General features: G+C 39.4%; 1 protein-coding gene across 1 annotated transcript in view; it reads left to right on the forward strand.

Annotated features, from left to right (window-relative positions):
• Window positions 1-12,639, forward strand: part of unc119a1 (unc-119 lipid binding chaperone a1) — a 23,580-nt gene extending 10,941 nt beyond the window's left edge. The window contains exons 2-5 of the mRNA XM_005720783.2: window positions 8,250-8,363; window positions 8,563-8,656; window positions 11,289-11,461; window positions 11,567-12,639. Of these exons, the coding sequence (XP_005720840.1) occupies window positions 8,250-8,363; window positions 8,563-8,656; window positions 11,289-11,461; window positions 11,567-11,679 (494 nt within the window). The 3' untranslated portion in view covers window positions 11,680-12,639. The remainder of the gene's footprint in view (window positions 1-8,249; window positions 8,364-8,562; window positions 8,657-11,288; window positions 11,462-11,566) is intronic.
• Window positions 12,640-13,905: the final 1,266 nt, after the last annotated feature.

Genomic DNA, 13,905 nt, shown 5'->3' on the forward strand with positions numbered 1-13,905 from the left:
TGTGTGTGTGTGTGTGTGTGTGTGTGTGTGTGTGTGTGTGTGTGTGTGTGTGTGTGTGTGTGTTTTCGATATGCCAAAAACTGGAATGCTAATATATTTGTGGGGGCAAAATGCCCGTCCCCACGAGTTTAAAGGTATTTTTGAGACTCAAAATGTGGATTTTGTGTCAGGGTTACAACTAGTTTATGGTTAGGTTAGAGTTAGGCATTCATTTCTGATGGTTAGGGCAAGTGGCTAGGGAAGGCATTATGTCAATTGTTTGTCCTCACTAAGATGTGAAAACAAATGTCCACAAGATTATTTGTCATATCCACCCCTGAGAAGCTACAAACGACTCTGCTATTTTTATCCAAATCCGCCACGTGAACCAAAGTCAAGTGATTGGTGCACAAGCAAAAATTATGCAGGTAATTAAAGAACTTGCGTAACAAAATTGACATAAATATTTCATTAGTAACTGTAATGTGATTACTTAATTTAGGAACCATAGTGCATTGCAGACGAATGTAAAGAATTACCACCAGCACTGATCATAAGATACAGGAAGCCCCGGATCTTTCCCCCCCTCTTTTTTCTGGTTGGAGAAAGATAAGAGGAGAAAAATCTCATCTGCATTCAGCTGCTCAGAATGCAACCTCTCCATGAACCTCACCATTTGTCAGTTTGCCTGCAGGTTCTGTTAACTGAGAGACATGAAACAACCCGCCGCACTCAGGTGCACCATACATCATTACGTGAACTCCAACGTGTAATGCTAATGCCACAAGCAGCCAAAGGCTATGGATTTAAGGTGAAAACATGCAAACGTGTTTTGCATTTTCCTTACTTGTGTTCTTAGATTTATTCAAAACAAGGTCTTAAAACTAATCAAAGGCCACGCAGTCAAAGAATGAGCCATGTGGAGTCAATCCCTGTGGCTGAAAGTCTGTAACTCCGGGCTAATCTCAGGGATTAGGGAGCTATAAGTGGCACCCGTCAGACAGGCTCTGGGAGTCTGAACGCAGGAGCACAGCATGACTCTTGACTTGGTGCTAATTTTACTCTCTGTAGAGGTGCTGCTGCCTCTTTTCAGGACTCTGTTGACAACTGAAAATTCATGTATTTAACAAAAGCCTGATGTTAGTCTAATAGCATGAGTCTGATTGTTATCCAAGAAATTAGATGTGTCGAGGTTAGAGTAAGATCCAAAAGGCAAAGGCAGAATTAAAGGCAGCCTACCTGAGCTGGAAGATAATGACATGTTTCAGCAAAATGACAAGTACAGTAAGGTCTCATGTCACAAGTGGAGTCACTGTTTTCACTGCCACAGGATGTCTAATTTCTCCTGCACTTCAGGCACATCCTGCACAAACCTCTATAGGAGGAGGCCTCAGGCATACCTCCATTGGATCCCAGACGTGGTGCATTTCGTTTGCATACGACTGATGTCAAATCCGAGATGCTTTCCTTTGATTTGCTGCTGCACCTTGTTGTTGTGGAGCAGGCAGGTGGAACAGGAGAAGGAAAAAGACTGGCTAATCGAGCTAGTGCTCTATCACAAGGAGCGTTGCTAGGTGACAGTGTTGAAGGAAGTGAAGTGCAGCACTTTGTGTGTGTGTGTGTGTGTGTGTGTGTGTGTGTGTGTGTGTGTGTGTGTGTGTGCAAAAAGGAAAGAAGAGCAAACTGACGAATAGAACCATCATTTAACCATATAACCACATTTTTATGGATGTCCTGTCTTTACAATGATGGACGGTTATTTTCTTGTACTTTTTTCCTTGTTAGTGAGATGCTGTGTACAGGTTTCCTTTTTACAGCACCAGTGAAGCTACGCGTTCAACAAGTTTTACTCTCTGGACAAAACTTACTGTGTGTAAAGCCTGAAATGTTCTATTTTAAGCTTATTCTTATTCCCCAGGTGTTAAATAATGCTGTTTTCTGAAAGTCACTTAGAGGTACATACAGTGCCCTTTAGCACTGTGTATTTGTGATGCGCTGATTGAAACAATAGTTAGACGACGGTCACTTCCCAATCCTCACATATGGATGCTTGCTCTAGACCTCTGTGTCACATTGACACAGAGCATAATTTTTTAAATGTGCAGGGGTAATCTTCATGGCTGGAATATGTTAAGATGCTGCCTTCAGCAGTAGTATTTTTCTTCCCATTAATCAGCAGTTACGTAACTTACAACAGACTCCTGAAACACCCCTCACAGGACACCTTAAAGAAAGCAGTCCAATGCCTTTAGACTGGTTGGGTAAACTCCCACACACCCTTAAATATCTTCCAAAGATACAACTGGTGGAGTAGCCCCCGAGCAGGATGAAAACCAACTAGAGCAGAGTTAACTCCTAACTCAATTGCTTTCACAGACGATATATAAATAATTCCAAATGTGCTATAGTAGGTAGATTTGCCCCAGCTACATGTTTTCAGAAACCAGTCTGAGACCTATTTGTTTATACTGTACTTCTCTGCCTTTTTTAATTTCTTTTTCTTTCTTCCTTTTTTGGTGTTCTAAATATGTTTCACAAACTGAAAAGGACATTTTTCCTTCAGTTTGTGTGTTTTTCCCCTCACACCAAATTTTGTGTTCTCTAAACACCGAGCATGTGAAAAGGGTATATTTTATGACTACTACAAATCTCTGAAAGGCAGTCACCCATCATCAGTCAAGCTGCTCCATGTGCAGAGGCTGTGAAATCAAAGTGTGTTTTGTAGTGTGTAGTCTGGGCTTCATGCGACCGTAGGAGCACACAGAAGTGTGCAAATTCTTGCACTGCACTGGATGAAAGTGATTTCATTGGCTTTGCTATCAGATGAAACGCTCCATCTGTCTTTTTCATCAGGTTTGGCAAGAAGCCGTCTCTGATTCACCAAGTACATCTATCAGTCATCTGTCCACAAAGACAGCAAGTTTAGTAGCTGTTACAGAAAATAGACTTAGAGCACTCGTCAGACAGATTGTGAGAAAAGGAAGGGCTATTTCACCAAAAATGATGAGTTCAGTTTTCCTTGAGGTTGTAACATAAAAGATTCTTACTGGACAGAGGGAAAGAGCACTGACTTTGAGTTTTCAGTCAGTGTTCGTTCGATCAAAACAGCCAAAGGCATTCTAGCAATGTTATAATATACTGTGAGTAAACTGTGGGAATAGTTCTGACCTAATCTTTGATTTTGTATGTACAGTACTGTACAAACGTTTTGAACCACCCGTCATTTCTTATATATTTTGCTTCCGAGGAGCGAGATATAGTTCTCCAGGTTTTCTGAAGTCCTTTCAGTGTTTCTTTGGACATTGGCTGCTTTTTCACATAATTTCAGTCCAGTCCTTGTACCTGACCATTTTCAGAAGAATGTTTGTCTTATGAAAAGTTTTGGTTCAAATCAAGGAAGGAGAGAGGCCACCTGTAAAACACGGTAAAGGCTGTTATGGTTTGGAGCTGCATTTCAGCCAGTGGTGTTAGAGATCCTGTAAATATCGATGTGACTATAAAAGCAGAAAAGTATCATCAAATTTTGATCCACGGTCCAGTATCATTTGGAAATCATCTGATGGGCAGTAGCTTAATTATCCAGCATCACAAACATCCTAAACACACTGCCAGTGCAGTAAAAGCATACCTGTCAGAATAACACATAGATGAACACTATCAGTCATGGATTGGCCTCCCCGGAGCCCAGACCTGAACATTATTGAAGTAGTATGAGATCATCTTGACAAAGAACAAAACAAAAGGCAGACAGCATCCAGAGAAGAGCTTTGAATATCCTTTAGGAAGCCTGGAGAACTATTCCTTAAAGAAATTACAAGAAAGTTTAACAGGAGAGTTCAGACTGTGCTAAAGAATAAAGGCGGCCTTACCAAATACTGACATTCAGGCCTATTAGCATGGTAACTATCTGTGCCTTATATGCTGTATTTCCATATATGTATGCTGATGTTTCAATAAGTCATTGCACCTATTTCCTGTTTTCATAGCAGAATATAAAGAAATCAAAGGTAGCTCAAGACTTTTGAATAGTGCAGTACGCATGCGAGAGTTTCCTTTTTAAGTTGATGGTTTAACCGTGTGAGCAGGGTAACACACCGATGGACTTCAGTGTAACATACCCAATACATCCTTCACTTTGAAAATAATGTCAAAGCTGCAATTACAGTAGCTATTTTAAGCTTTGGATCCTGAGTGTAAACACTTTCCTCTCTGACTCTGCTGCATCCCTGAAACAGTCATTTAGCTCAGGACCCTGACATGCTGTCATATTAAACATGAGCTGTAAATGGTTTGGGGGAGGTGAGAGAGGTTGTAGATACTTATGTTATTAGTGTGAGTAACCCAAACAAGCATCTAATCTCTGCAGCATGAAGAGCGTAGTTTTGCACTGTGTTAGATAACAGTATTTGATTCAGCTTTCAGCCAAGACGATGATTTCAGTTCTTGAGTTTATTTCAAAACGACTCCGCGCTAATCGCATCTAGGCCACATAGCATGCAGGCACTCTTTAAATCCTATGTGAAAGTTGCATTTGCAGCAGTAACATTAGGCTTATAGTAATGTTCCCAGTGCATATAAGCCCCTCACATTAAAAAACCACAGCACTAGAGGACGCTGCAAATAAACACACGCTATCTATACTCTCACTGTTTCAGAAAGTAACCGAAAAATATTAAAAAATAAAGGCAAAAATCTCTTGATCACGCCGTTATTCACTATGAAAATGGAAAGCCACTCCAGTTTCAGAAAACACAAGCAATATAAAAATGCAGCAAAAACACACAAAAGAACAACAGAAATAGAAAAAAAAAAGCAGCAAAACCTCATAGAAAGGGGAAGCATTACCATGACGGACCAGCTGCGGAAGTGACAAGCTAACGATAACTCTTTTAGCGACTAAACCAGGAGTTTGCGTTCATTCAACCATTCTGTTCTTGGTTTAGTGTCAAAGTATCAACATTAATCTATTAATAGCAAATTCATTTTTTAAAATGATATATCCCAATATCCCAAATTGAATTACACTTAATGTTTAATATGGTAACTGAATCCCCCTGGACTGTAGCTAACTTCGCATGACATTCCAGAAAGCTTGCACAGATTCCCAACAGAAAAACAAATGATGATTTACAGAATACACAACTGGGTTCCCAGCATCAAGTTTTTACAGCTGTCTTCTTCTTCTTCTTCTTCTTCTTCTTCTTTTTTTTTTACAGTGCAGTTCACGTCTGAAGCTGGTCCGTCACATAATATTCTCCCAAAAACACTTCCGTTTTGTTTTGTCTGCTTTTGTGGTGTTTTTCCATTTTTTTTAAGTTGTAGTTTGTTTGACTTCACAGGGCCACCGTAGAAAGATGACACGATCTCATTCACCTAAATATCAAAGCTCATAAAGTTTTTAACTCTATGCAAATTGTGAGTTAAAATACATGTCAGATGTTAGCATTGGTTGGAGTTTGAAAGAAACTCTAAAGAACCAAAGAGACTGTCCTTAGAAAAAATAATAAGGTCTGTTAAGTAATGGGTCTCACTTCACCACCTGTGTAAATCTCCATTAAAACCGTGCAAAATAAGGGATTTTCTTTAACTCCGGCATAACAGCATTCAGATTTCTTCTTTTTTAAGATTATTATTACTTTATCAATAAATTGATTGATTGATTATGATTATTATTAGTGTTCAGTAAATTTCACATTAAGTGTTGTGTGTTAACCTTTATGAAGAAGTCTATAAATACCTCAGAGCAGGTGGCTAAAGCCTGTGTGGCCCATCTGCTCCTTAACCCTCAGAAGGAAGGAGTCAAAGATGTAACTGTGCAGGTGTGTGTGTGTGTGTGTGTGTGTGTGTGTGTGTGTGTGTGTGTGTGTGTGTGTGTGTGTACAAATACACAGATCCGTTCAAGTCAGGTGATAACGCATTTAGTGTAACTTATGTTTGTCTTTCTTAATGTATCATATGAAAGGCTCAGAGAGAAAGACCCTTCAACACTTATGCAATGTAAACAGCTAATAATACTTGCCCTTACCATACCCTAATGAGATACAGTGTGTGCGTTTGTGTCTGCGCTTCTCAAACAGTCAGTCCATGTGATGGTAAAACACAATAAGCCTCTTAGGTCTAATCCTGCCCCGTTGGGAAGGCAGTGTCTCACACATGCCACGCACACATACGTGCACACATAGCGCCAATGTGGCCAAATCTGACAGTTCTTTGGTTTAATGCCATCAAAATCCTGAAAGAGAAAAGTGATAAAAAAAAACAAACATTTATTGTTATTGTCGGAAAGCAACCTGTTTGGTCAACAATATTACAGGACAGTAAGAAAGTCATCATCATCATCTTTATTCATTAAGCATTCTAAAACAACCACAGGTGATGCAAAGTGCTGAACATTGGAACAAAATAATAAAATTATATAATACATTAATAAAAAACAACTGAAAGCAAAAAGCAAAGTAATTAATTAATTAGTTAGTAGCTAATTTAATTACAAGAAAAGCTAAGTCTTGCTGAGGCTGAAAATCAAAGGATAAAATTGGGGTTAAGACGTGTTTTAAAAGTGGACAGTGTGTGCGATTATCAAAATTCTTTATCGTAATTTAGATTTTCAGCACATGAGAGCAGCAAATGAGAAGTAACAGCATCCGAAATTATATGAGAATGAGAATGTTTGCTTTGACCCTTCTGCCAAACAATGTTTCTTTAAAAAAAAAAAAAAAACAATAAAATAAAAATCAACAACACACAACAAAAAGGAGAAACTGAAGACATGTTAATGTAATGTGGCATACAAATGCACAGGAAGAGGAAGAGAGGAGAATTGCTTTTTGCACCATGGGAGGTCTCCCACCTGCCTGAATTTACAGCAGGAAAAACCAAGTTGTGGTCCAGAGCCATCCATAAGCTTCAAAAACAGCCACAACGAGGCAAGATTTACAGTGCTGCTTTGGTGTCCGGTTGTAGATCCTAAGCAGGTATGCAACTGATGCAGTTCTCCAAACAATAACATGTAGCTTTGAGTTGATGATGCCCTGCATAGGTCAAATACAGAATAGTTGAAAAGTGCAGTCCAGAGCAGGAAAGTGGAAGGCAGATGAGTTCCCCATGAAAGAGAAAACCTTTGGTTGGCTCTAAAAGGCCCCTGAAAAGTCTAGAGAGAAAGAACTAGAGAGAAAGCGAGATCATATTTCTCACATATGCGCTTCTCTTTATTATTTCCCAGTGTAATCCAGAATTGAATCCTGCTCTTCACATACAAAGGCTTGAATCATTAGGCGACATTGTCTGTGCTGCTCATAGGGGACTGTCAGATTGTTTGGGGCTTTCAAGGTATAAAACCTGAAGCAACTGTTATTGTTAGCTGCCAATATGAAAACTAAATACAACTGAAATTAATTAAATTGAGCTGAATTGGGTGACTGTGGGAAATTATTTTTGTTTGTAACACCGCTCCCAGGTGATTGTAGGATCCGTATCTTACAACACAAAGCACCTTTGCTTCTCTATATAAATGCATGTAGAAGTTGATCTGCAAAGCTGTCTGTAGGCTCTGCATAGAACCAGAGCAAAACTATGTTTAAGCCATTAAACTTCAACTTTAGTTAAAAGTTAAATAAAGAAAAGCTATTTCTAAACAACCCTAACATACAACTCATGCATACAATAATAGGATCACCATATTGTTTTCTGTATTGTTTTGTAAGATTTCTTTATCTGAAGGTAAGTATATGCATACTCAAACCAATCACAAAAACAATTCAATCACTCGCCAGAAATGAGACTACATAACTGCCGCTGTCAAACCTGACTCTGGGCGTATCTTCCGGTGCACATAAGTACAAACATATGAGAGATTAGTGAGTTGCTTTGAAAGTTAGAAACTTTGAGTAACGTGTTTAGCTTCTGCTTTGTGTGTCTATCCTTTTGAGCGACTCAGACAATTCCCTGAGCTCAGCGTGACCTGAACGTCTGCCTTGGCTTTCACTGAAGTAGCTGAAGTAGGGAGTTTTGTATTGTGACTTCTCTCGGCACAGAGGAAGATAAAAACGTGCAAAAATGGCTTTCCTGGCACCGCTGTGATGTTACACCGGTGACTATTCTTCAGCGCAGAGCTGGCTTTTATGAATGTGAGACCGGTTCGGGCCTGCCTGTAACAACAGATATGACTCTTTCTTGGAGTGTAACAGAAGTCTGTGGTTAACTGACAGTTGGTTTTGTATCATGTACAAAACAACAGAAGAACTTAAGACACATTTTTTTTCTTTCTTCAGATTACCTCTGCTCTCCAGAAGAAAACGTCCACATGATCGACTTCACCAGATTTAAGATCCGTGACATGGAAACGGGGACTGTCCTCTTTGAGATCACCAAACCTCCGACACCAGGTGAGCTCCAACGTGCAGAAACTAGATAACACATTATATGGCAGGTCCAAAAACCTTCCAGTATGTCAGATGGTTTATTGGTTCATCAGTTTAATAGGAAAAACCTGCACGCATATGTGCATAGCTCAAATAAGCCGAGCAAGGGCTGGAACTCAAAAAGCTGACTGCTTTTTGTTGTTTTTATTCATCTTGTCTTCAGCTGGTGGTAAAAAGCAGTGTGACCCCAATGCCGGCCGTTTTGTCCGATACCAGTTCACCCCGGCTTTCCTACAGCTGCGGCAGGTTGGAGCCACGTAAGTCCCCATGTGGTGTAATATCCGGTCAACCCTGCTGCGACGACTGAGGGAACGTACCGGAAGTAGGATGTGTGTAGGCTCTGGTGTCACAGGCAGCAGGCTGACAGCGATGAGTGTGAACAGAGTGGCCCAGCCCATCTGCTGAGTCGGGCACCAAGTAGCCAAAACTGCTCATCATGAGACTGAGTGCAGATTTCAAACCAACACATCAACTGACTAATCTAAACTGGGATTAGCCCTAAATTTGTATCATTATTATTGGTAGTAGTATTATCATCATCATTATTATTATTATTATTTGGATTATGTGTGTGTTAACCTGTAGAGTAAATGGTTTTAGTGCATTTGACAACTGGATGGATGGACCCAAAATGTAGGCCTGAGAAAATGGAAAGTAAACTCAAAATCAGCTTTAATGCTGTGTTTTTACTAAAATACAAAATAATGCAGGTCAAGAACAAACTTGCCAAAACTACAACTCTTCTAAGAAAACACGCAAGGAGGAAAGAGTGAGACAATAGATATACACCGGAGAGGAAACAGGTGGGAGGACAGCTGAAACCAATCAGAGATGGCACGACAGGGGAAGTAGAATTAAATGCAAAGCACTAGTGACAGGAGACTATCAAAATAAGACAAGAAATAACTAACACTGAGACCAAGAATCAAATATACGATTATATAGTTAGGGCTGGATCCTTTTGTTATTGTGCAATATGCTTAGGCTGCTTGGGACTTGGGACCATGATGCACTGGGTTTTTCTTCTTCATTCACCTTTTTTCACTCAGCATTTAATCATTAGTTATTCATCTCTGTGTTTCCTACAATGTGCCTTTTGTCCTGTCTTCTCCCCCTCGTCCTCAATTGGTCGCAGCAGATGGCTTCCCTTCCCTGAGCCTGAAGTTTCTTCCTGTTAAAAGGGAGTTTTTCCTTCCCACTTTCGCCAAGTACTTGCTCATGGAGGTAGTCTTTTTGTAGGTATATAAAAAGCACCTTGAGGTGGCTGCTGTTGTAATTGCTGTTCTATATAAATGAAATTGAATTGAAAAGAGGTCAAAACATAAGATGGAAGGAACAGAATTTGGAATACAAAAGGGAATTTAAAAACCTATCGTCAGCTAAAACAAGCAGGGAACTAAAGGCACAGATAAGAAATCATAAACACAAGGAAAGTAAAACTAACAACATAAACAGAGAGCTCCTATCTGAAAACCAAAAGGAGTCATAAACCCACAAAACAGACCAAACCTAAAGGTCTTTGCAACAAAGGGTCAGAACTAAAGTCGTGAAAACAACAACCAAGATTGGAAAAAAAAGACCCATAAACACTAAGAAATACAGCAAGCTAAATATCAATATTATAGAGTATAGAAACATAAAACAAGATAAGAATACAAAATTAGAGAAAACCCAAAACTCCCCAAAACTCAAAACCCCTGACAGTCTTCATTTTTTAATTTTATAACTTCGATTTATCCTTTTTATCATTTCTAATCACATTTAATTCACCAAACTATGTTTTTTTTTTTAAGCCTCCTTTATGGGTGTGCTCCAGAGCAAGCTAAACAAAACCAGGCCTTCTTTGCATTACCGGGCTTAACAAAATCTGAAACCTCAGTCAGAGAGAGTCAGGGGATCGATGGCACATGGTCTGCTCCAATCAGAGACATTATCAGAGGAACAGGTGATGGAGATGTAAGCAGAATGTAAAAATATAACAGTAAAGAATAATTAAGACAAGAGAGCAGTGCAGAGTGTTGTAAGTAAAGTGATTTGCTCGTCACAACCGCATAAAAATAATAAAGCTAATGTGTTTATTTTTTCACTGCTATTTATTTCTAATGTGAAAGCTACTTGTTAGAGCTCTGAAGCAACCAATGCAATTAAACACTAAAGGCTACTCAGCGTGTTCAGATCTGACACTCTCCCATAACCTAATAAAGGAGACTTGCATCCTTTCTGCTTCCATAGGAATTAAGAGGCTTTAGTAGCAGCCAGGTGCTGCTTATCGGATGTCTGTGAACTTCAGGCCCTCAGACTGTGCTGCATTAAAAACAGACATGATTCTGTCAGGAATCAGGAACTCTTCCAGAAATCGTTCTCTTTGATCACAGTTTGTTGTGAATTCCACAAATCAGTGAAAAAAGACATATCCATCCATAATCTAGAAACACCACCATATTCTTCTCCTAAAAGTCCAGCAGCTGCTCTCCTCAGTTCCTACATTTTACAAACTGTTATAAGAAGAGGTGATGTTACACGGTGGTGAACACAAACCCTGTCCCAAATTTTTCCAGACGTGCTGCTGCCATCAAATTCAAAACAAGCTTTTTCTTAAGATGTTAACTTTTCTCAGGTTAAGTACTTGATATGTTTTCTGTGTTCTGCTGTGAGTAAAATATGGAATTTCTGAGATTTGCAAATAATTGCATTCAGTTTTATTCACGTTTTAAGCAGCCACCCTTTTGGAATTGGGTTTGCAGATAATCTAGATTGATTGTTACTAGGCTTTTCCCTTGTTGCGTTCTTACAACTGTTGTCATAAGTGTCAAAAGCAGCGACAGCAGTTTGTATTTCCATTCCCTTACTCGTTGGTGGGTGTATTTTGTCCACTTTGTGTCTCTGCAGAGTGGAGTTCACGGTTGGTGACACCCCCATCAACAACTTCCGTATGATTGAGAGACACTACTTCCGCGATCAGCTGCTAAAGAGTTTTGATTTCGAGTTTGGCTTCTGCATGCCCAGCAGCAAGAACACGTGCGAGCACATTTATGAGTTCCCCACGCTGTCCGAGGAAATGAGTGAGTGTCACACACTCCGACGCACTCGAGACAAATACCCCCGCCCCATGTTTAGATGGATTTGATGTTTTAGAACGCTGTGTGCTGTCTCTCTCCCTCTCTCAGTGCGTGAGATGATCCTGCACCCTTACGAGACGCAGTCTGACAGCTTCTACTTTGTGGACAACAAGCTGGTGATGCACAACAAGGCGGATTATTCCTACAGCGGAGGGCCGTAGGAAAGCCTCCATCCTGCAACCCTCCACCATTTCTCTCTTTCTCCTTCCCTGTTTTAGACATTTTCGATAATCCAGCTATCACTTCAGGACCAGAAACAGATGAACTGATGGACAAATCACTGGCATTAAATACTCATGTCTCCTTCCCTGTTAAGCTCCATGCATTTCCATTCAGGTACTGAGCTGCCCGGCCAATCAGATTTCTCCCTTTGCCTCTTTTTTTTTTTTTTTTTTGCAGAAACACTGAATTCTGCAAGTTTTATCCTCAGTTTGCATCAGCGTGCGTGAGTGAGTGTGTGGGCAGCAAACACATGCAGTGTCTGTACATAGTGTTGATTTCTGTCTGTATATGTGGGTTCCAGTTTCTCATCAGGAAAACTTTTTTATTTTATTTTGTGTGTTTTGGAAGAGAAACCGAAGTCAAACAGACGAGGCGGAAACACAGAATGAGACAAAGGAGGAAATGAAATTGCCCTAAAAGCAGTAAGAATAAAAAAAATCAGATGTATATTTACAGTATATAGTTTGTATAGGAGTCTCACTGTATTTGTACTGCAGAGGTTCAGCGAAGTCTTTGTAGTGGCACACACATCTGAATGATTCGGTCCTCCTCCTGTGATCTGCCATCGTTCAGTTGAATGACGGCACTGTGTACTCCGTCTTTGTGAATGTGTCACTTGTTGTCATATATTTTCATGTCCGTAGTACTACTACTACTGTAGTGCGTGAGGAGTATTTTTTAAATAAATAGCCATTTTGGAAAAAGTGTCAGAGAGTTACACTAGCCCAAAGTCAGATACCAATTTTGATATCCAGTACGATCTCTGTAGTACTGAGCACTGTGTATACTTTAATTACAATAAATGTTTTAAGCAAAAAAATAAATAAAAGTATGTAAAAAAGTTTTGACAACCAAAATTCCATAACTGCAATAAATGTGGGATTTTTGTGGGACCTTGATATTTGCTGTTTTTTTTCATTAACAGTGAGGTTCACTCCAAATACACCCACTAAAAAAGAAAAAAGACCTAAAGTTGAGGTACAGACGATACTATTGACTGAACTTGATTACCTTTAAATGGACTGCAGTGGTTTATAAATTCCCTAGACTGCAGACTTTCCATTTAACATCCTCTACACTTTAAGATCCGCAGGTCGTTTGTGTGCTTTTACTTGGCATTCTTCTTCCTTTGACTTATTTGATGTAGAAAACAGTCAAATGCACACAGAAAGTAAAGCATGTCTAAAGATTATTCCTAACACGCAACAAGCAAAACGTGTTTTTGTCGCCATCTTCTGTAGCAACAGTCTTACTGCACCGTTATTATTGCATCTCCCACTGTATCACTCATCAATCATCAGCATCTTTTCTTTCTTTTTTTCCCTCTCAGCACATACTGTGCATGGTTCGAGCCAGTGAGTACATGATACACAGACTCTGGTCAGTGGTGTGTAAACATGAAACAACAAGGGGTTTTTTGGACACCCAGAGGCAGTGGAAACCTTTCAGAGCAAAATTAGCAAACATGTAAGGTCATATTTCCAACCACCTGGTTTCATCATCGACAGAATATTCTAACAGTTTCCAACTGTTTTCTTCTAATAGCAGGTAAAAGCAGGTGTAACTAATCACATTAATGAAGCTTGGTGCTGTTCTGCTTAGAAACTAAGCCTTCATTAACGTGATTAGTAACACCTGCCTTATCTTGCTGACTAGTTCAAGTCAAAAACAGCTGCTGTGAAGAAGGTTTGTTGTGTTTGTTTGCTGCTTGTTGCTGATCAGGGAGTGAGCCGCAGGAAGAAACAATGAACCAAAACAGGAAATCTTTAAGTACGACAGTTCAGCGAAACTCTCTTTATAGACAGGCTTCATAAACCTGAGAGGAGCTGCTTTGCTTTTCTTCAAATTTTAGTTACAGTTGTTATTGCATAATCATAGCTGGTTGAGAAAAATTCTAATAATAGAAAATGTTATTAACACGATCGTTTACAGCTATTTTGTTTTATTCATTTTATTAACCACGTAGAAGAGCTCATAAGTGTGCACAGATTCACACAGGAGCAGTTGATTTATTCACATTTATTTGTACTGGATTTTTTTTTTTTTTTTTTACAAACAGTAAAAAAACTGATAATTCCTTAAACTACCTAAAAATACTGGGATACACAAAAATACCAATGTGACAACACACTCTGGGAGGTGTAAATAAATAGATACATTCAAAT

Source organism: Pundamilia nyererei, unplaced genomic scaffold (genome assembly GCF_000239375.1).
Source record: "Pundamilia nyererei isolate P.nyererei 1_Seehausen unplaced genomic scaffold, PunNye1.0 scaffold00003, whole genome shotgun sequence".
Classification (NCBI taxonomy): Eukaryota; Metazoa; Chordata; class Actinopteri; order Cichliformes; family Cichlidae; genus Pundamilia; species Pundamilia nyererei.